General features: G+C 55.6%; 6 protein-coding genes across 6 annotated transcripts; 2 read left to right on the top strand and 4 right to left on the bottom strand.

The window, feature by feature from the left end:
* Nucleotides 1–46: 46 nt before the first annotated feature.
* Nucleotides 47–1,189, bottom strand: QC762_501650 (uncharacterized protein; the record flags this gene model as incomplete). The annotated part of the gene is made up of 1 exon (XM_062890584.1): nt 47–1,189. One exon carries the CDS (start codon nt 1,187–1,189, stop codon nt 47–49), a length of 1,143 nt encoding a protein of 380 aa, XP_062741587.1.
* A 239-nt stretch (nt 1,190–1,428) lies between these two features.
* QC762_501680 (uncharacterized protein) lies at nt 1,429–7,079 on the bottom strand. The gene is made up of 2 exons (XM_062890587.1): nt 6,335–7,079; nt 1,429–6,285 (listed from the first exon to the last, which is right to left on the bottom strand). The coding sequence occupies exons 1-2, from the start codon at nt 6,960–6,962 to the stop codon at nt 5,048–5,050; spliced, it is 1,866 nt and encodes a 621-aa protein (XP_062741584.1). The 5' UTR covers nt 6,963–7,079; the 3' UTR covers nt 1,429–5,047.
* QC762_501660 (uncharacterized protein) lies at nt 1,634–3,137 on the top strand (the record flags this gene model as incomplete). The annotated part of the gene is made up of 3 exons (XM_062890585.1): nt 1,634–1,777; nt 1,840–3,018; nt 3,083–3,137. Exons 2-3 carry the CDS (start codon nt 1,889–1,891, stop codon nt 3,135–3,137), a joined length of 1,185 nt encoding a protein of 394 aa, XP_062741586.1. The 5' UTR covers nt 1,634–1,777; nt 1,840–1,888.
* Nucleotides 3,623–4,951, top strand: QC762_501670 (uncharacterized protein; the record flags this gene model as incomplete). Its single annotated transcript, XM_062890586.1, has 1 exon — nt 3,623–4,951. One exon carries the CDS (start codon nt 3,623–3,625, stop codon nt 4,949–4,951), a length of 1,329 nt encoding a protein of 442 aa, XP_062741585.1.
* A 649-nt stretch (nt 7,080–7,728) lies between the features above and the next one.
* Nucleotides 7,729–16,758, bottom strand: QC762_501690 (Type I Iterative PKS; the record flags this gene model as incomplete). Its single annotated transcript, XM_062890588.1, has 4 exons — nt 16,508–16,758; nt 13,501–16,222; nt 12,358–13,415; nt 7,729–12,288 (listed from the first exon to the last, which is right to left on the bottom strand). Exons 2-4 carry the CDS (start codon nt 15,512–15,514, stop codon nt 7,729–7,731), a joined length of 7,632 nt encoding a protein of 2,543 aa, XP_062741583.1. The 5' UTR covers nt 15,515–16,222; nt 16,508–16,758.
* A 2,287-nt stretch (nt 16,759–19,045) lies between these two features.
* On the bottom strand, nt 19,046–20,311 carry QC762_501700 (uncharacterized protein; the record flags this gene model as incomplete). Its single annotated transcript, XM_062890589.1, has 1 exon — nt 19,046–20,311. The coding sequence occupies one exon, from the start codon at nt 20,309–20,311 to the stop codon at nt 19,046–19,048; it is 1,266 nt and encodes a 421-aa protein (XP_062741582.1).
* Nucleotides 20,312–21,520: the final 1,209 nt, after the last annotated feature.

Here is a 21,520-nt window from a genome sequence, read left to right as displayed (position 1 = left end):
ACTGCTGGACAAACAACATACATACTATGTGACTCCCCTCGGGCTGCTAGGCATTTACCATGGCCATGTAATCAACATTCGGCCTACCCGCTTCGGCTGCGCACGCCTCATTGCCAGCACCTCCCACACTCGCACAAATCACCGCCGCCCCAGGCCAGGCACTCTCCACCCACGTCTCCATCAGCATGATCGCATCGTCCTTTGCAATCTTCATCTCGGGAACCAGACCCGGCCTCAAGATTTGAGTCATCACCTGCGCCCACTCCCACGGCGCGTCTGCCCCCCCCGGCAAAGCATTAAAGTACTCCCACCCCATAATCCCCCCGATAACTCCCAGCTTCCTCCTCAGCTGCACAACAGTCCTGTTCAGCGAAACATGCTGATGCACACCCCGATCAGTCAACTGCCCGATGACAATCTTCTCCGGATCCCACCCCTCATCCACCGTCCTCTCAAAGTGAGACGTCGAATGCACCGACCCGAACCCATTGTAGAACTGAGCATTGTAAAAATTGATAAGAGATCCATAATCCCGTTCCAAAACCCGATAGTCGAACCCGCTGAGCCCGCCCCACTCGTTGGTGAGCCCGCTCGCGACGGGGGCGAGGGTGATGATGAAATCGGGGCCAAAGTCCCACCGCAGACGGAGGATGAGCCGGGCGATCCCCCCCTGGGACATGGGCTGCTCGACGTCGATGTCCAAGCCTTGGAGGCTGTACCGCCTGATGAAGGAGGCGAGCTGGCGGTAGTAGTGGTCAAAGGTGAGGTCGGAGGGGCTGTCGAGGGTGGAGCGGGAAAAGGAGCCGGGGGCTGCGCCGCCGATCATGCCCATTACCTTGACGCCTGAGGATCTCATGATGGAGGCTTCGGTCCAGAGGGTTTTGTACCGGGGGTGGGAGGGGAGGTGGTCGTTGAGGTGGAGGTGGCCGTTTTGGTGCATGTGGATGGAGCAGATGATTAGATGGGTGAGGGCGATGTGTTTGACTGTTACGAGGGGGAGCATAGAGATGGGGCGGCCTAGAGAGTCGTGAGTTGTTTGGAAGTAGAGGACCAGTCTGGGGATTTCCGATTGGTCTGGTGGGAGGAGGGCAGGTGCGAGGTTGTGGGACACGGCCGCGGGACGGGGTGCTGCGGTGGTGATGGGGGCGAGTGATGCAAGCATCGCGGTGAAGAAAGATAGCCACCTCATCGTACATGCACTCGACGGTGTGATGCTGGGTAGGATGAATGAGTGAAGAATGAAAGAGTGTGAGGGCTTCCGTTTTTTATAAAAAATAATAAAAAAGACAAAAAAATTAAAAAAATTAAAAAGAAGGTTGCATTTATGTGGTCACAAAGTTTTCACCAGTTGTTTTTGTGGCTTTTCCCCAACGTTTCCACATGCTGTGAAGCCAATTCTTTCAGTAATCAGCTGTCTTTTTGTGGATGCTCACTGTATCTCTTGAACTCTTAGACTCCGTTTGTCTTGTGAAGGCAGGTCGACGTGATGGTCGTGAGTGAAAATCCCACATGACGTCAGTGAGCTTAAAATCCCACACCCTTTCTGTAGTAGTCGTAAAGGTTCAGGTGTTTGTCCTGCTTTGACATCGACAAAGCTGTCTAGCATATACGCCTGCAACTCCGCCATTGGTAGGCTTCTATCCGCTGAGGTGTACCACGATGTGGTGGGTTGGAAGCAAAGGATGGCTGCGGATCTCCCTGCTTTCTATCTTTGCCAACATCCGTCATGGGCCACACCCACCTCTGTTAGACTTGCAAAATGATGAAGGATTCTCAAGTATAAGACTCTCCCCTCTCCGTCCACTAAACGAGACGCCAATCCGTCACTTCCATCATCAGCACCCTTCACTTCATCTGCACACAGCAAGGACACCACACCCTTCTCACCATGGACCAACCACTTGGGAGCTTCGTCCCTCCCTACCTCATCTCCTTCCCCACAAACACAGTCAGCTTCATCCATGTCGGCCCCCAATCCGAATGGCACCGCCAGCAGCGCCCCGACACTACCCTCTGTCGCCGTGCAAGCAAGGGTCATTTGTCTGTCTACTGCAACCTCGAGAAGGACCAGTCTCACGTCCTTCTCGCCATCTCCTTTCAGGAGGATGATCTCCCCTCCCTAAACCGCCAAGTGTACTACCACTACGTCGACAAAGACGACTCCATCATCGGCAACGGAACCCTCATCGAGATCACCTTCCAAAACTACCCCGAAGACATCGACACAGCCGACCGCTTGAAGAACAGCATCGCCTGGCGCATTCACTTCAACAAGAAGCACATGGATGCCATCAAATACATCCTCACCCAGGCCCGTTCCCAAACCGCCAACCTACCCCGCGTCGCCGCCCTCCCCAAAGAAGACCGTGATCTTCTTTACCACTACATCCGCGCGACTCTGATTCCCCAGCCCGTCCCCCACGGCCTCGCGGCCCTCGGCAAATGGCCCATCCGTCTCCCCACCACCTTGTCCACAAGCCCCTCCCTCGGCGCAAAGTCTGAGCCGGTCGCGGCCTCTGTCTACCACGACGCAGCGCAGGACCAAGTCGTCGAGGATACAGAGGAGGAAGCTCCCAAGGCGATCAGATTGCGCGAAATGGAGCGGGAGCGCTACGCCAACAAGCCGCCTCCTTCCCCTCCTCCCCCCCGTCCTGCGTCTCCGTCTCCATGGCCTGCGCGGAGCAAGAACAACCACGTCCCTGGTCCGTCTCGTGAGGACGAGGAGTATTATCAGAGTGTTATTGATGCCGCTACCACTCCCAAGAAGCCGGAGTTGTTTGTTGCTGCTCAGGATGCTGTTCCTACCCTTACGCCTGTGGGGAGGGGGAGGAGGGCGGAGGAGGAGGATGCTTTTTGGGGCTCGCCTTTAGGGAAGCCGGGGCAGATGGCGTCGCGGAAGAAGGGGGGTTTGGCTCCTGGGTGTGGGGGGGCGACGGAGAGGAAGGTTTCGATGCAGGCTTTGGTGGGGAATGCCGAGGTTGAGGTGAGGTTCAAGGAGAAGGATGCGGATAAGGTTTTGTGAGTGTTCTTGAACATCTACGATCGGTGGCGGTGATGGAGAATGCTGACTTGGCGATTACAGAAAGGCCATGGTCCCGAAGAAGGTGGAGAACTCCGGGGATGAGTTTACCGCTTGAATCGCGGCGGAGGCCGCGCCACGGTGGCTTCCGGGGTTGATGATCAGGTTAGGGGGGTTTTCTCTTGGAGATGGGAGATTCGGTTGGTGTGATCTTGTGGGGAAATTTGACAGAACATTCTTCGGACACGATTTGGCAGACAGATGGTGTGGTTTTGGACACGACATGACGACAGCATTTGGAATTCGGATTGGATAGACGAGACTGCCTTACTGAAGCACCGTAGCTTTTATCAACACGATTTTCGGTCTCATCATTTCCTCCGTTCCTCCCGGAGCAACGCTAGGTGAATGAATGACTCTGCCCCCCCTTCGGGGCCCGTTGAGGAAAAGGGGCAACGGTACTCGCTTCTTGTCTCTGACACGTGACGCTTGCCCTTCCACTCTCTTCCCCCTTTTCCAATCCCTCATCATCACCTTGAAAACTCGCCAGCTTTATTCTCCTTTCCCTCATCACAACAACAAACCACCACCACCATCATCAAAATGGGCTCCACCCATCACCCCCTCTCCATAGCCATAATGGGAGGCGGCATAGCCGGCCTCTCCCTCGCCGCCGCCCTCGTCAAAAAACCCCACCTCGACATCCACGTCTACGAAGCCGTCCCTGCCCATTCCGACGTCGGCGCCGGCCTGGCCCTCCACCGCAACGCCCTCGCGGCCATGGCGCTTCTTGGACCGGAGGTCCACCAGGCTTACCTCGACAAGGCGATCAACATCGGTGAGGATGCGGAAGCGGAAATGGCGACTGACATCTTTTTTGCTTGTGGGCCTCACGCCAACACGGGAGCTGACCAAGAACCGGTCGCCGAGTTGGGGAGGGCAAAGGGACGAAAGAGCGTCAGTCGGGCGGACCTGTTGGCTGGGTTGCTCGGGTTGGTGCCGGGGGAGAAGGTGAGCTTTGGGAAGAGACTGACAAAGATTTGGGAGGAGGAGGAGGAGGAGAAGGTCAAGTTTGAGTTTGGGGATGGGACAAAGGGGGAGGCGGATTGTGTTTTGGGGGCGGATGGGATACGTTCGGTTGTTAGGGGTTATGTTGTTGGGGAGGACCATCCGGCGAGACACCCGGTTAATCACGACAGGTGGCAGGTTTATCGGACGGTGGTTACCACCAAGGAGGCGATCGAGGCCGGGGTGGAGGAGAGGTTTACGAGGACGGTCCCGATTTTGCTTGGGCCGAGGGGGCATGTGAATTGCATACCGATGAACAAGGGGACGAGGTTGAGCGCTGGGGTTGCCGTCAGGGGGGCGGCGTTGGGCGAGAAGGAGGTTGACGGGCCTGGGAAGGGGAATGATGAGGGGCGAAGAAAAGAGTTGGATGTCGGGTTGTATAAAGACTACACTCCGGAGGCGAGGGCCATTGTGGATCTGGTGGCGAGGGACACGTCGGCTAGCTGGGCGGTGGGGGATCATGATAATGCGCCGGTGTACTTCAAGGGGAGGGTGGCCATGCTGGGGGATGCCGCTCATGCTAGTCTGCCGTTTGCTGGGAATGGGGCCGCGCAGGCGTTGGAGGATGCTGCGGTGCTGGATCATTTGTTTGAGAGGGTGAAGCAGCCGAGCCAGATTGAGGCGGCACTGGGTGCGTATGATGCTGTTAGGCGGCCGAGGTCTCAGGATGTTGTTAACGTGGCGAGAATGCTTGGACGCGCTTATGCCTTTGCCGAGAGGGATATCCATGAGGACCCGAAGAAGGCTAGGGTCTTTTTTACACAGGCTGGGCGGTTCACCAACGAGGCGGATTTGACGCGGCAGAATGAGGAAGCCATGGCCAAGATGGAGGATAGTGTGAGGGGGGTTTCAAAGAACAACTAGAGGATTTTCTTGAGTTGGAAGAGAAATCAAGATTGCTGGGTGTTGACGCCCCTGAAGCCTGCCTTGTAAACCCACAGCCGAGATATCCCCTGAATCTTAGGCCCCCAATCCCTCCAGCCTCGCCTTGATCTGCAGCGCAGCCACCCTACTGAAATACCTAGTCAAGGCCAAATTACCACCATGGAACCAAAAGCCCGGATGCCCGCTCCCCTTCCAGATCCCCCTCATCTCCCCCTCCTCATCCCATCCCCAAACATCGTCCACCCTATCCGCAACCTCATCTCCCAGAATATGCCTCGCCTGGGTTCTCATATTCATGAACCCAGTAGCAAACACAATCTCATCCGCCTCCAGCACCTCCCCATCCTTGAACCTCAACCCATTCTCCACCAACTCCTCAATCTCCTCCCCCTGCTTGACTTTCACCTTGCGATCAATAATCAGCTGCGACATGCCCACATCAATGTAATACCCCCCACCCCGTTGTAAATACTTCATAAACAACCCCCCTTCATCCACCCCCTTGTCAGTCCTGAACCCGGCCTTTTCCAACCCTTCCAACAAATCCCTGTCCATCTCCCGCTGAATCCTGGCCAGATCGATCTGTATGCTCTTCATAACCTCACTCGGCCAGCCATGAAGCCAGATGTCGCTGTCTTCGACCGGCGGTCCACCCTCCTCGTACAGCACCGCCAGCAAAACCTTGAGAGCCGCCTTGTTGGACACGACACAAGTCGACGACCTCTGCACCATGGTGACATCATACCCCTTCTCGTAGTAATCCTGGCAGATATCGTGAGCAGAATTACACGCCCCGACCACCACCGCCTTTCTCTTTCTTTCAGTCCCCTCTTGCTGCTGCTTCGCACCGGCGAAATCAGCAGAGTGGACCGCCAACCCCTTAAACACCCCCTCGCTCAGCCCCTTGATATCAGGCATGAACTTCTTGCCCGAGTGTCCCGTACACAAAACGATATGTTTCGGCCTGAGAACCCTCTCCTCTCTGCCCCCCTTATTCACCTTCACCTCCCAAGTTTTGGTGCCCTCATCCCATTTGCTAGATATAAGGGAGGTAGAAGTCCAGATGTTGAGTTCGAGCGCCTTGGCATAAAACTCAAACCACTCGGCCAGTTTATCCTTTGGCGTGAAAACCGGCCAGTGCTCAGGGAAGGGGAGATACGGCATGTGGTCGTACCACACTGGATCATGCAGCACCAGCTGATGATATCTCTTCCGCCAGTTGTCGCCCACCTTCTCATTCGTATCAATGACCACTGTCTTGACCCCCAACATTTTCAACCTCGCAGCAATCGTCAGACCTGACTGCCCAGCTCCTACCGACCGTTAGTCACCATCCCTCTCCTCATTCTGTGATGGACATACCAATAACCAACACCTCCCCCTCCCCTTTCTCCTGCTCCCCCTCCCTCCTCTCCCTCCAGTTCTTCCTCCCTTCTTGTTTCCCATGCTCAACGCCCAACTCCCTCCTCGCCCCCACCTTCTCCTCCCACCCCTTCAACTCCACCAAACAAGTAAACATGGTCCAAATCTTCCACTCTCCATCCTCCTGAACAAGCCTCGCCACCCCTCTTCCCGTCCCAAGACTAGTCCCCCACTTGATGTAAAACGCAATCCCCTTCACATCCGGACTGCCCCCCGGAGCGAAACTCGCAATCTGTGGCTTCCGAAACTCAGACGTCAGATCCACTTGTACCGAACTGAGCTTGGTCGGAGAAGAGGAAAGATAATCAGCTATGGCAGCAGAGGTCTTGATCGTGCGGGGTGTCCAGGAGAGGGCTAGGTGATCGCGCCAGAAGCCGTTGTCGGTGAAGAGCTCGGAGATTGAGGCGAAATCACCCGAGGAGAGGTAGCCATTCAGCTTGGAAGTGACAGACTCGGCGATGGAAACAGGGTCGACGCTTGTGTCTTTTGCGGTGGCGGGCCAGGGGTAAGGGGGGAGGTTGACGCTACCGGGGACGATGCGTTGGTGGGAGGGGATTGGAGTTGCCATCTTTGATGTGCTCTGTCTCTGGTGGTTTGTACTGTTGTTGGTGGTGTTCAGCGCGATCGTGTGGTGGGAAGGGGGACCAGCAAAAGGCGAACGTTATAAACGGAGCCCCTCACCGACCACCGGACCCCTCCCCGTCCCCTCCCCGTCCCCTCCCCGTCCCCTCCCTTCTCCCCCGCGTTCCAGCTCGTCCACTGTTACATCTCGTCCCGTCACCTCGCATACCTGGGTACCGTCACTGCAGCTCCGACAGGCGCACAACTGCTGCACAGCGGCCCGACAGGTGTCCCGGAACGCAGCTGCATAGCCTGAAGTTCCAGGACCCCGCTCCGGGCACCGGTGATCGACACCCGGCCAGGCCACTCGCGGATATTGGGTTCCTGATCCGACAGCCCATACACTACATGCAACTGCTCGGGTTTACGGCCTTTCTCGGATCAAACATCGTATAGTCTCGCTCACGTGAGATGACCGTCATGTTCTACAACATACATACAAGTCCGAGACTCGCACAACGTTACTGAAAAGTCAAGCCAGGATACCATGTTTTTTTGTATTCGCTACCCAAACATCACATGCATCCAATCCCTTCAGTATAACAAATAACGACACCTTTCCAGCCAACGTCCCAACCTCCATTTGGTCATATATATGCAGAATCGATCCCCCCCCCCCAACACACACACCGGAAAACTACACACTCTTCTGTTGTTACACGACTCCAATACTTGAACTCAAACATGACGACCAAAGAACCCAAACTCAACATCTACTCCTCCGCTGCCGTCGTCGCCACCGAATGCGTCTCCAACTCGGCACCAGAAACCACAGAGGTAGTGTGAGGCGTCGCCGAGGCATCACTAGGCACTCCCGTCGCCTCCAAACTCTGCTGCGTCGTCACGCGAACCGCCATGGTGGCCGCTGCAATCTCCCCGCACAACTGACTAATCGTCATGCCGCTGAGAATCTTCATCACCCCCACATCATGGCCCAGCGTCCTCCAGACCCATGATCGAATCTCCACTGCCGCCAGTGAATCAACACCCAACTCGACAATGCTCTGCTCGGCTGTCACAGTTCCCTCCGCCAGCTTGAGCTGATTCTGTAATCTCTTGATAAACGCCGGGACGAGAATCTCGGCAACATCCTCCTCCGTCTCGCCGCGGCTAGTCTGCTCCTTCAAGCTCAGCTGCTGAGACCCAGCGTCGCTTTCCTCGTCCCGATCATCACTGCCGCGAGTAAAGTGACAAAACCTCGGATCGCTGTGCCAATGCAGGGTAGGCCGCCCGACCGGGAACCGCCGCAACCCGGTAGTGATGTCGTAGATCTGATCCTCTGTCGGCCTTCCCGCAACAATAGCCTCGAGAAACATGTGATGAAGATCCCGTTCCGAAATAGGCGGGTATCCCTCCCGCTCCAAACCCTCGTACAGATTCTCCTTCTCGCGGTGCAAGAACCCCAGCCCGTAAATGACACCAATGTTGAGAATGGAACCGACAAACCCGCGGTGGCGTCTCGAGGCGGCGAGGCCGTTCATGTACATGTTGGCCGCAGCATAGTTAGACTGGCCGGCATGTCCGCCGACGGCCGCAAAGGACGAGGTCATGATGAAAAAGTCCATGTCTGGTGAGCAGAACGCGTCGTCGAGATTGCTGGAACCGATCGTCTTGGGCGCCATGACTCGCTGGAAGGACTCGATGGACATCTCAGAGAAGACGCGGTCGTCGAGAACCATGGCGCCGTTGATAACACCCCCGACGGGAGGGAATCTGAGGGTCTGTGCGATCTTGGTCTTCAAGGCGGTCACTTGCTCCATCTTGGTCACATCCAGCGTCTGAAACCTGAGTTGGACGCCCTTTCTCGTCAGCTCTTCTGCCCATCTTGGGGACCGCCGGGGCGGGTTCCGGCTCGCCAGGACAAGGTGGCGCGCTCCCTGTTGAGCCAAGAGCGTGCAGAGGCTCTGGCCAAAGTCCCTTGTCAGACCAACAAGAAGGTAGGTCTTTGATGGACTCAACAGCTGACGGCCATAAGGCGGGGTGATGATCTGTTGAATGTCCCTCTCGGCCTTCCAGTGAATGACCGAAAACGGCGCAACCGGCTCTGTACATTCGACCAAGGCCGGTACAGAGAGGAGAGGGGAGACAGCACCATCGGCCAGTGTTTCCATCTTGGCAAGCGACAAGGTGACAGCTCCCTCCCAAATTCTATCAAGGTGTACGCATGCACCAGCATCGGGGTTGACACCATCGACTTCCAAGTCTGCCGCTGGTCGCAAGAACGAGGAGAGATGGTGATACGCTGAGGGCTCATCCACCGTGGCTTTGAACATCTCGGAGAGACGGCTTCCCTTGGGGAGCATATCCACAACCAAGGCGCGTTGCGGAAGGTTCAAATCCCTCATCTCGCGTCGAGAAAGCGCCGGGTGAATAAAAGTCACCTCTGGTACCCGCCTGCAGCGCTCCTCGTCGGTCGAGAATATCTGGAATGAAATCCCCTGCTTGACACAGACGTCCTTGATGCACTCCTGGAACCGCTCGTCAGGCTCGATAACCAAGAGTGACTGTCCCCTGGCTTTCCACGAAATGCTGAGCGCCAGGAAATAGCGGACCAAAAGCCCAAAGAAGACCGGCTCGTTCAGACTGGGGATCGTAATCTCCGTACCCCATCTCGTTGGCATCATGATGTAGGAGGCATTGACTTTGGACAAAGCAACCGTTGTGGCGAGGGTCTTCGTATCGCGGCCAAGGCAGACGTAGGCCGACGGGAAAGAACTGAGCCCTGTGTTGAGCGCACCGACAGTGCTGTAGTTTACCTGAATACCAAAGAGCTCTCCTGGAGGGTCCGACGCAGACGCCAATCCCCACTCCTCTGCCCTGTATGGCCCGTTTCCTGAATGCCCTGGCAGAATTTCCACCACATTTTCCAAGGTGTTGCAAGGAGCTGTGACAATCCGCCGACCGGCGTTCGCGCGGTTGTTGCCTTTCTTCCACGGACGAACACGGGGAACCATGCGACGACCATCCTTAATGTGTATCTCTGGCTCCAGAACCCACAGAGGGTTTTCGACACTTGTGTGTTGAATCCTAGCGTACATGGCAAGGCGAAAAAAGGTCTCAGAGACGGCCTTGACGGCCGGATCGGTATTAACAGTCTCGAGGTCAAGGACTTGGAGGGTCAATCCTGGTATCTCAGCAGCGAGGGTGCGCGTGAAGCCCAAAGAAGCCGAATTGCCAGGGGTAGTAGTCCGGGCACTTTCCGTAACCCAAAGGATCACCATTTCTGGACGGAGTAGCTCCTTCAAGGCCTCCATCCGCTTCTCGTTCATGTTCAGCAGAAGGGGCTCATCCAGGTCGCAGAGGAGGATGACAGCTGTAGAGTTGGCAGCATGCCCAGGTGCCAAGTCGTCAAGGGACGCAACGGTAGTGATCAACCCGCAATGCGAAGCCAGTGCTGCAGTGACTTGCGATGAGATGAATGATGTCCACAGCTGCTTGCCGCCAACAATCAGGAGTCTATTCATCAGACGCTCTGGGTCCGAGTCCTCGGAGGGAGGATACATCAGCAGCGCTTTCTCCAGAGACTGCGCTTGACGAACAATCAGCGAAAAGCCAGTGGCATAGTTCTGGGTCGAGTCCTCGCTGGAATTTTGAAATCCGCACTGATCAAGAAGGTCAGGCCAGTCAGGCGGTGTTGGGGACATCGACTGCAGAGAGAGTGCACAGCTGATGGTACGACAGAGACGTTCCTCGAGAGGAGTCCTTGTAACCTGAATGAGCATCAGGAAGCCTCCAGGCCGCATCATGTTCCGAACGTGGCCGAGGACAGTGGCCGTGTTGTGGGGCTCGAATAGAGAAGTAGACAGAAGAACTAGGTCGTAGAGCTGGCCATTTGCTGGAACACCCGTGGTGAAATCGAATTTTTCGGTGATAACCTTCTCGCTCAGAGACTCGGAAAGCTGGATTCGATCGTTAAGATTCTCCTCAGGCCGAGAGCCGATGCGGTAGGATGCAAAGGAGGTGCCCAAGCCAGCCAGCACGTGCTCCGTCAACCCAAGCTCAGCATCTGTCAGTCCCAAGACGTGCATCGAGGCATACTTGTGGGATATTTGCTTCACCACTCTCGAAATATGACGCTGGAAGCTATGCGTCTGGCGAGCTTCTTCAAACACTGTAGGAAGTATGCCAGCCATCACATCCGGAACGTTCCGGCCCAATCTGCGGACCAAATTCAAAGCCGAATAGTATGGCGAGGATAGAATGAACCGATCAAGAGACTCTTCTGTCTCATCCGACCAGGTGCTTGTGGCGCGGCGCAGCTCTGCTCGGCTGGCGATGGACGCAGAAACGAGGTGCGAGCCCGGACTTGGACACACTGCAATGGCTGGCAGTCCCTTGATGTAAAAAGAAGCGACGCGCTCGCAGGACTCGGCAAGCATGGGGCTCGGAGGGTGAACGTCTTCGTCTGTGGCGGACACGATAGCGTCTTCGGGATCAAGGTCCAGCTGTGTGGTAAGGTACAGCTCGTAGTCATCCTCGGGATTGGTAGGGCCAAACGACCCAACTTTGAGTCCCTCAATCTGTATCTCCTGCTTGCCTTCATCATTAAATATCTCGATGTCGGCAGTGAAGGAGGCCGGGGCGCTCCTCGTGCATGGTGTAGCCTGCGTCTTATGCGCATCAACCACCAGCGTGTCGCTCCGTTCTTGGGCATTGCACAGTGATAAGTTCATGCGAATGCTCTCGATCTCCACTGGCAAGAATGGTGTCCAGATGGCACCGTCGCCAGGCGAAGACATGGTGACAAAGGCCGTTTGAAGACAGCTGTCCAAGGTGGCGGGGCTGAGGCCAAGCCTTGTAGTGTCGTCGGGGTGAACTCTCCTCAGGGAACCCGACGCAAAATCAAACCGACGGTCGAGTGCTTGTAGCCCTCGGAATGGGCCAGTGTACCTCAAGCCTGTCCCGGCCATCATGGCATAGAAAGCCTCGGGGTTGGCGCTCAGTGTTTCCCCTCTCGTCGCTGGCCGCGTTGGCAACAGATTGGGATGTGGTGCGCCAGACGTGATGGCGACCCGGCAACTAAAGTTCTTTTTCACATCGGTGCGGCCGTCGGCAACGGTTGAAGTCAGCAGAAATGAAGCCTCCCATGTGTCTGGCGTCTCTTTCTCAATGACCAAAGAGGAGAGAACTTCGACCCCGGGCGAATTAGGATCAAACGTGATGCCTTTGTAGAACTTGAGATCGCGAAGCTCGATCACAGAAATTGCTACCTCTGGCGCAGCGGCTTTGGCAGCATCAACCGCCATGATGACGTAGGCTGACGCGGGGAGTAGCTGTCAACAATTCTTGTTAGCACACGGTCAAGTTTTACAAAGACAGTAGAAGTTAGATCTCTGACGTACCGATTGACCCTGGAACGCATGGTGCCTTGCCCAAGTGAGCTTCTCAAACTTCAGAATGTTCCGCCATCGAAGTAGGTACCGAGAATCGTCTCGAGTGCGTACCCCGAGGAGTTCGTGAGGCATGGCCAACCTGAAGTGATACTGTCGAGATAGTCTCGACTCTCTCCAATGAATCTGTGAATGGTCCCATGGGTAACTGGGAGCACCTTGAATCCGCGTGTTGATCAGCTCGGGCTGTACGGAACCCACGACGAATTGCCGAATGTGAGAGTTGTAAACCCCAAACTGGGCCCATATCCAGCCGAGAAACTCGCCAAACGCCTCCCGGTCGTCCATCCCCCTGTTGAGGAGTCCAGTATAGGGCAAAATTGCTTCTGTTCCCATGCTCTCTCGGATCGCTTCAAACACTGGCCCCCTAAGAGTGCAATGGGGCCCGACCTCTATCACTCCGTCGAACGGTCCATTTTTGTCCAAGGCAGTACTCATAGCCTCGTAAAACAGCACCGGCTTCATCATGTTGTCGCGCCAGTAGGTGTCCTTCAAATCCGCTGCCTTGGGCTCCCCGGTGCCAGACACAGTTGAAATCCAGGCGGTTCCATTGTTTTGAGCCCGCGGTGAGATGTTGCACGATTTGATCGCTTCCAGATACTTTATTGACGGAACCTCCATGTGGGGTGAATGGTAAGCCGTGTCGACGTTGAGTATCCGCGCTAGCAACCTCTTGCCCTTAAGATACTTGCAGGCCTCATGAATCAAGTCAAGATCACCTGAAAGCGTGACAACCATGGGCGAGTTGCTGGCGGCAATGCAGAGTCCTGGGCTGTACTCTCTTCTAGAACAGAAATCGGCGGCCTCCTCCATTGACATGCCTGCAACTAGCATCCCTCCTTTGACGCCCCCGGCTCCGCAGGCGAGGTTCACGTCCATTCCACGGTAGTAAGCAATCAGAATAGCATCTCTGGCACCGATCCGGCCGGCGGCATATGCAGCACCGATTTCCCCAGACGAGTGGCCGACCACTGTGTGGAAGCTAATCTCGATCGAGTGTAACAAGTCGACTGTTCGGGAGCAGTGTTAGCAAAGCAGATCCGGCAGCCCCTTCAGCACTGAACAGAGAATCCATGCACAGGCAAGGTGTCTTACCTAAAGCAATCTGAATGGCGGTACACAGAGGCTGCGAGATTGTCGACCTATGAACCCTCGAAAGACCCTCGTCCGCCGATATCTCGTGCTCCAAGCTCCAGGGAGGTGGATGTGGGCACTGCCGCAGAATCTCGTCCAACTTTCGAATAGAATCACGATAGACCTTGCTTGTCACAAGCAGACCCCGAGACATGGTGGCCCATTGCGCTCCCTGGCCCGTGAAGATCCCCAGCAACTTGGGCTTCTGATGTTCTGGTTTCACGCGACACATAGTGGCAACCGGTGGCGGCGTCTCTCGTTTGTCGGTTGTTTTCAGCTTCTTTCTAGGAGGCTCAGGCGGGGCGTCTGGTATCTTCAGGAATCGCGCCAGCTTCCCAAGAAGCCTTTCCGTTGTTGTACCCGCAAAGGACACTCTGTGAGCAAAGGCTGTGCGGCGGGCGTAGGTGTGCCATGACAGCTCTTCGGTTGAGGCTCCGGGGTTCTTGAGGAGGTGATCGTAATAGGCTTGCACGACAGCTACCAGGGACTTTTCGGATTTGGCAGAGAGTACCAAAGGGAGGCAAATACGATTGACTCTAGGCCCGACTGACCCGTTGGGGATGGGGCGAGGGACGTGGGCACTTGACACGAAGTTCTCGTCGTGGATGGCTGGAACGTACTGCTCAACAATCGCATGGGCATTGGTGCCGCCGAAACCGAAGGAGTTGACGCTGGCTCTTTTCGGTTGTCCTGGCTGGACCGCTGGCCATGGGACGGGACTTGTTGGGACGACCAAGTGGCTGGCATATTCGGCAACTTGCGGGTTCAACCGATCTAGATGTAGGTTTGGAGGAATGGTATCATGTCGCATGCTCTCGACAACCTTGAATAACCCTGCGAGACCTGCCGACCCCTCAGTGTGGCCAATGACCGTCTTCACTGAGCCAACCAGAAGCCGAGGCCTTTCCGCGGGCGGGATCAAGTCTGTTGACGGCCCAGCTCGAAGCTCACCCGAGAAGAAGGCATGTTCGATGGCGCGGGCTTCCTTGGGGTCACCTGCAGCCGTTCCAGCCCCATGACACTCAAAATACTGACAGCGGTCCTCGAGGGTGTTGATATCTAAGCCGGCTCGTCGATATGTGTCCTGAATAAGCTGTGCTTGCGCTTCCCAGTTGGGCATCGTGATCCCTGTCGTCCTGCCATCCGAATTGACACCGGTTTCCCGAATAACGGCGAGAATGTGGTCGCCACTGGCCAGGGCTTTGCTCAGGGGACGGACAAACATAGCCGCAATTCCTTCGCCGCGGGCATAGCCATCGGCATTGGCGTCAAACATGTTGCAGTGACCGGAGGGACTGAGCATGTGTAGGCTGGACTCGACGATGAACTGCTCAGGGGTCAGGATGAGGTTGGCACCAGCCACGCAAGCCATTTCGCAATCGCCCGACCGAAGACTCAAGACAGCTTGGTGGAGGGCTACCAGGCTGGATGAACAGGCCGTGTCGATCGTCATGGAGGGCCCTTTGAAGTTGAAAAAGTACGAGAGCCGGTTGGAGACCATGGACCGCGCATTGCCCGTGGCATAGTACTGGCTTGTGGTGAGCTCGTCCCTCTGTGAGAGGGTGTCGTAGTCGGCCGTCATCACACCGGCAAACACGCCAACACGGGCACCCGCATGCTGCTGGAGAGAGTACCCGGCCGACTCGAGGGCCTCGTACACCACTTCTAGAAGCAACCGCTGCTGGGGATCGATTGCTTCGGCTTCCTTGGGCGTGACGCTGAAGAAGCTGGCGTCAAACAGCCGGGGGTCGTGGTCCAGGAAGTACCCACGGGCAGAATTCGTCGTGCCGGGGAACTCGCCATCTGGGTGGTAGAAGGCGTCGACATGGAATCTTCCCGCGGGCACGCGCTCCGAGAGGTCCCTCGGGTTCGCGAGCAGTTGCCACAGGCGCGAGGGGGAGCTCGCGCCTCCCGGGAACCGGCACGCGGAGCCGATGATGGCGATGGGCTCAGCGCCACAGGGCGAGGACGGCATTTTTGAAGGGGTGCCCCGTAGTGGTTTACAGTCTTGAAACCGTATTATCGTTGGAAAGACAAGAACTGAAAGGAGGCAAAGGACTGAGTTGCTGGGGGTATCGACAAACTGATTAAACAAAAAAACCGCAATCAAAGACAGCAATGAAAGAAAAATGGTGCTGTAAGCTAGGTGGATCAGCGGCTCGCCAAACAAATTGAGCTGGTCCAGCAAAGAACGATGAGAAAAGGAGGCCAAGCAAGTGAATTGTTTGCCTGTAAAGCAGAAAGACGTCGTCGTAGGTGCCGAGCAAGGATAGTGAATAGCTGCTTGGGAACAGGATCAAGGGCTGTCAAAAGCCTGGGAGGTAGGTGGTGAATTGCTTTAACAGTCAGTTGGTCAGGATCCGAGTGAGACGGCAATGGTGAAAAGAACGATAGCCTGGTGGGGGAAAAAAAGGAAAATTTTGAACGGGCCTCCAGGAGCAACAAGCAACCGCAAGCACGCTCTTGGTCGAAGCTAGGTCTACTGGAGCGGTTGACTACCCATGTGGACACCAGGAAGGGGGGCATGCGCACTGCCCTTGGCTCCGTACCATGTTAGAATGCTTGGTGACAGTTGCGATCTCTCTCGTGGTGGCAATGGATCAGGTGAATGGAGACAAGTTCAGATTACACTGATGCCCCAAAGAGCGCAACTCGCCGGACAGCCAGACCCTGCCAGAAATACCTGGTAGGCAGGATTAGCACACAAGGAAAAGCTTGAGTGTCTACCCAACGTATGTATGGGGAACACTGGGCCAAACATGGGCGCTAGCAGGCCACCCATGGGCTCCTTCTAGCAACCTAGAACTGGAAGGTTGGACACTGCCATGGGTTCAACTAGGAGCAGCCTTGCCAGAGCCCCGCAGCTTCCCAGCTACGGATTCTTCTCACACCACCCACACCCATCGCCGATCAACGGCATCGCCCTCGGTTTTGGTAGAATACAATCGGAGACTTGGAAAGGACTTACCATGATGACAGTGCGGTTTTCTAGGACCGCTGACATGACAGAATGCTCTCCTTACCACCACCTATGACGATGGCGACCGCAAGCTACCTCCACAAGGACAACTATAGTGTGGGGGATTGGTAGAGGGGCAGGTGAAATACTTGGCAGCGGTCAGTTGGCCTAAGCCGAACAGCAGGACGAAAAGGCGTGACGGCGACCGGTGCTTCCCAGGAACGATGGAGCCAGTCTGTGTCTTTCCTCAAAGAGCATCCCACCTCAATGCTCGTGACGGAAGGACAGAAGGTTACTTGTGAGAATCATGGTTTGGGGATGGCCTTTTGGGTTTCCCCGTGCTACCTAGGACAAGTCTCCATCATGGTGCTGCCAACTGAGAGAGACATCTGAAATTAAATGCAACAAGGCATCCATCTCTCACAGTGCCTTGTCGAACCCAGGTTCCCTTTCCGTGTGCGAGACCTTTCGTCTGGGAAGGCTGAAGGCGAGCCCTCCAGAACCCTCCATCCAATCCAGTCCAGGAACCAAGCATCGACGCAGAGTGCCACATCGTGTACACGTGCCAAGGAAGATACAGAATTCAACAGCCCAAAACGGACTCGGGGCAGACATTGTGGTCCTGTCTGGGAGTGGTGTAAGGATGAAGCCGATGACTGATGGCCCAGCGGGGTTTAGCTCGAAGATGGGCCACGAGCTGGTGCAGCAAGGCAACATCGGAGACGCATGACACATGCCAGGGAGTGGTACCAGATACGGCATGCAATGCTGCTTGTGGACAGTATCAGGCACGGCTTAATCTCTAACAATCCACGTCCAGGATGCAAAGGGGGCTGCTCCCGTCGTCATGTTTGTGCGAGTGGCAAGGGGGCGTCTTGTGTCATCGGCCGCCGTTGTACCTGCTTGAGACTCCGAGGTGATTTGGGCGGCCCAACGTTCTACCGCAACGCCCTCCAGCGCACGGCAACCCAAGGTAGGCTGCTGGGAAAGACCAGCTCCCCTTGTCGATCACGGATCGCAATCGTACCTGACAACAGCGGCGGGATTACCTGATCGGGAAAACACCAACCAACTCTTGGTGAGGTCAATGTGTACCGCTATATCCGTTAGGTCTCCCCAATTAGCAGTCATGATCGCCGGGTCACCAGTCACCAGGCAAAGACGGGGAAGCCGGCCACCGAAATACAACCGAACATGGCATTTTAGCATTCGAGCCATCGTATCAAGATGCCGGCTGTGATAAGGTGACATGATGGACGAGCGGGACAGGATAACGGCTGGTTAGTTGTGAAGGATCAGCAGTACTGGAAGACGCTTACGTGAATGAAGCTCCGGCCGGGGCTGCAACTGAAGCACGCTCAATCGTTTCGGCCGGAAGAAATCCCACGCGTCCTCCGTAATATGTTCGAGAAAAACACACCGGAGATTCGGGACTCATCCCCACAAACGTTCCTTATTAGTTCGGACAATATACAGATATATCAAGACTTATGGCCATTAACCACACCACAGTCCACCGGGCACTTGGTTGGAGGTATTAGTAGCCCACATAAGCCTATGAACTGGCAGAAGCAAAGAACACAAAGAGATGTCGTGGCTTGCAGAGGCGATCGAACCCGCCAGCTCGGTTCGGCCCGCACAAAGGAGCTTGGCAATGTTACACGCAAATCTCAACGCTGTGTGACCTGGGGGCAAAGGGATTCTGGTTCCAGATTCGCCCTTAAAGCATTCAGCTTGACGTCTGCCAGGATCAGTCAAGATCAGAAAGTGCCATCTTCGACATGCTTCTACCGAGGTCTCAGCCAGCAACTCCTCGCGCAACCTTCCAAGAGCTTCAACACTGGCTGTTTGCAGGGAACAGTCCTCCTGACAGGACTCGGCCCGGTTTTTCACAGCTGAGAGTCAGGAGGCACAAGACATCCCGTGAGAGATGCTAATCCCCTCACTACTCGGGTTAAATAGCGGTTCCGAGGCAACGATGAATGGCGTCGTGTATAGCAACAGCGGGGGTGCTGGGCGAGGAGGCTTCTGGCATGCTGGAACTTCAATTGGGTTTCTGTGCGATGGAAACAGGAGCCGAGCATAGCACGACCAAAAAAGGGGCGCGGAAATAACGCGCAGGTGAAATATGTCGTATGGCTTCAAACTCTTGATTTGAAATCAAGAAGTCTTATGCCGTGGAATTGGAGGTGGGAGCTGACGTGGTCTGCAATGTATCAGAAACAACAAGATGTTGAAGACATCGTTAAGGGCCTCCAAGCCCAAATTGCCACTGCTGCCATGGCTCTCAGCCACCCGAACGCCATTTATAGTGGGGCTTCAGCACCTACAACGCAGGGGCACCATGCCGTGGCTTGCTTCAGCACGTCCATGGTCCAGGTTGTCACCTACACCTATGTCGTCTTCGAAAGTTGTGTGAGTCTAGCATCAACCATCAACCTGTCAACGGCTACGCGCATCCAATCTAGGTGTCAGAAGATGTTCTTATTCTCGAGGTGAGTACTCCATATGCTACAATACGCTCTACCTAATTCCCATCCCAATCGTTCACCATTTTGCTTCCTCGTCGCTGACATCACCCGTCGCAAAGAGCTCTAGGAATATCCTCGACCTGTCGACACCCTGCTCGACCAATGTGCGGCGAACATCGATCATGAATGCCTCGGGACCACAAATGTAGTACTCGGCTCGAGAGTCACCCAGGAACAAACCGCGCTCCTTGTCCAACTTTGCCAGATCCAGCCGCATGTCTCCAAACTCGTAGTGTACCCCAGCGCGGTCCTCAGGGCCAAGCGTGCGCAGGAACACATTGGCCGACACGTTCTCGTTCTCGCGACAGATACGCCGGATATCGTCAGCAAACGGCTGTGCCGCGCTCGATCGTGATGAATGGATCCATGATGCTGGTCTCTTGGACCCCGCAGACACGAGGCTGTCAAGGATGGCCTTGAGCGGTGTCGCACCAACGCCGGCGGATACCAAAACGACCGGGACACCCTCCTTGCTTGCGTCCTGGGGGTCCACAAAGAACTCGCCCTGTGGATGCGACAGCTCGACCTCGTCGCCCACGGCGTACTGGTCGTGCAACATGTTGGAAACAAGGGCAGGGGCGCTCGGCTCGAGGGCCTCCTCTCGCTTGACGCTGATGCGGTAGTACTCTCCCTTTCTCGGGGCTTCGCTCAGGCTGTACTGTCTGCTCTGCAGGTACCCAAGCTCGGGCACCGGCACCTGCAAGCTGACGTACTGACCCGGCATGTACTTGGGTAGTGGCGTGGCCCCATCGCTGGGGGCGAGATAGAAGCTCGTGATGGTGCTGCTCTCTGGTACCTTCTGGGTGATGCGGAACTTGCGCCAGCCAACCCAGCCGTCGGCGGCGTTCGACTTGTACATCTCGCCTTCGCGATTGATGAAGACCTGGGCAAGGACACCATAGGCGGCAATCCAGGCGTCGACGATATCGGCGGTGGCTGCGTCACCGAGGACTTGACCGATGGCTTGGATCAGGTACTTTCCGACGATGTCGTATTGCTCAGGGGTTACTTGGAGGGAAACATGCTTGTGGGCGATGCGTTCCACGGCATGTGTCAGCTTGGGGAGGTCGTCAATATACGTCGCATAAGCCAGAACAGCGCCGGCAAGTGCTCGTGGCTGTCGACCTGTTGTTTGGCTGGTGGTGCTGAAAAAGTTGTGAAGTGCTGGAACATCTCCAATGAGGTTGTTGTAGAAGGTGGTGGTGATGGTTACGCCGTGTTCTTTGAGGACTGGCGCTGTCGCCTTGACAATGGCGATCTGCTCGGGGGTGATGGCTGCCATGGTGAAGGATATCCAGTGGTCTATCTGACTTGGCAAAGCTTGATGAGTGGCTATTGGAAGGGGAGACTGAAGTTAAAAGTCTTGACAAGTGTAGCGTCTCAGATTCCCAACGATCGGCTCAAGTGGGGAACTGGGGAAATCTGGGGATATGCGTTGCGACTCTGGTCCACTCTAGAGTTGATGGTTTGGGATACTGAGATTGTTTTCCTTGGACCATGGAAGGGTATTTATCCTTCTCTACATCCTGTTGTTCTCTCTACCTTTCTGTCATCCTATTTCCGCCCGAAATCCCTTGCCTTCCTTCACTTTCGCAGCCATTGCGCAGAGCTTTCTTGGTCTCGCCTAGGGGTGTGGTACGATACCGAGTGCCGTACGATCGACATTGACAAGCGCATCTCCGAGGGCCGATACTCCAACAAGACCGTTTTTTCTTGCGAGTTGCAAAACAATTCTCCCGGCTGGGCAATTCCTGCAATATCCCTCGTGTGGACATTCGAGGCTCGATCAGCTGGATCAGCTCACTATTGCTAACAGGAAGGCCGAGTCAGCAGTTGCCAGTAACAATTGCATCTCCGCGGCGGAAACACCCGTTCCTCTCGGAACCCACTGTAGCATCGCAGTGGGGCTCTGCTGAACTCCCGTCAACATGTCGACGAGTCCCGACTTTGGCATTTGTCATTTTACCACATGGCAAAGCAGGGCGCAGTTTGCCGCCGTCTTTTATTTTTGTCTTGTTTTTATTCTAGACCCGGCGGTTCCGAGCATTGTCTTCCCCAAGGCGTGGATAACATTCCCCCAGAAATCCCACGAAACCACTCCTCCGTGCTGACGGTCATGGTGCCACGGGCACACTGATGTCCCCATCATCAACTACCCTGAAAGGACCTGATAACAGAACACAGATCGCCTGCACGACGTCCTCCCATGCAACCACCAATACACCAGTAACCCTTCTTGATTGGCATTGACACCTGCAACCTTATCTTGACGTTGCTGTCACACACAGCGTTTGGGCGATCTTTGCCAGAACTGAATCGTGGAGGGTGCAACGTGGAGGGTGCGGCTTGGAATTGGGGGTTAGGGTTGATGGCAGTCCCTTATCTCCAATATCTTCCTACCCAGGCCAAACCCGTGCCGAGAAGGCATTCTTCCTGACTGCTTGAGCTCTGAAGTCTACTGTCATCTGGGCTGTTTTTCCCTACTTGGAAA

Source organism: Podospora pseudocomata, chromosome 5, assembly GCF_035222375.1.
Source record: "Podospora pseudocomata strain CBS 415.72m chromosome 5, whole genome shotgun sequence".
Classification (NCBI taxonomy): Eukaryota; Fungi; Ascomycota; class Sordariomycetes; order Sordariales; family Podosporaceae; genus Podospora; species Podospora pseudocomata.
The sequence above is the reverse complement of the archived record's forward strand: the minus strand, read 5'-3'. Positions and strand labels throughout refer to the sequence as shown.

Coding starts and splice junctions, on each gene's coding strand:
- QC762_501680 (XM_062890587.1), bottom strand. CDS start 6,962: ATGGCAACTCCAATCCCCTCCCACCAACGCATCGTCCCCGGTAGCGTC. Junction 6,286..6,334: donor GGGGGAGGTGTTGGTTATTG/GTATGTCCATCA, acceptor AACGGTCGGTAG/GAGCTGGGCAGTCAGGTCTG.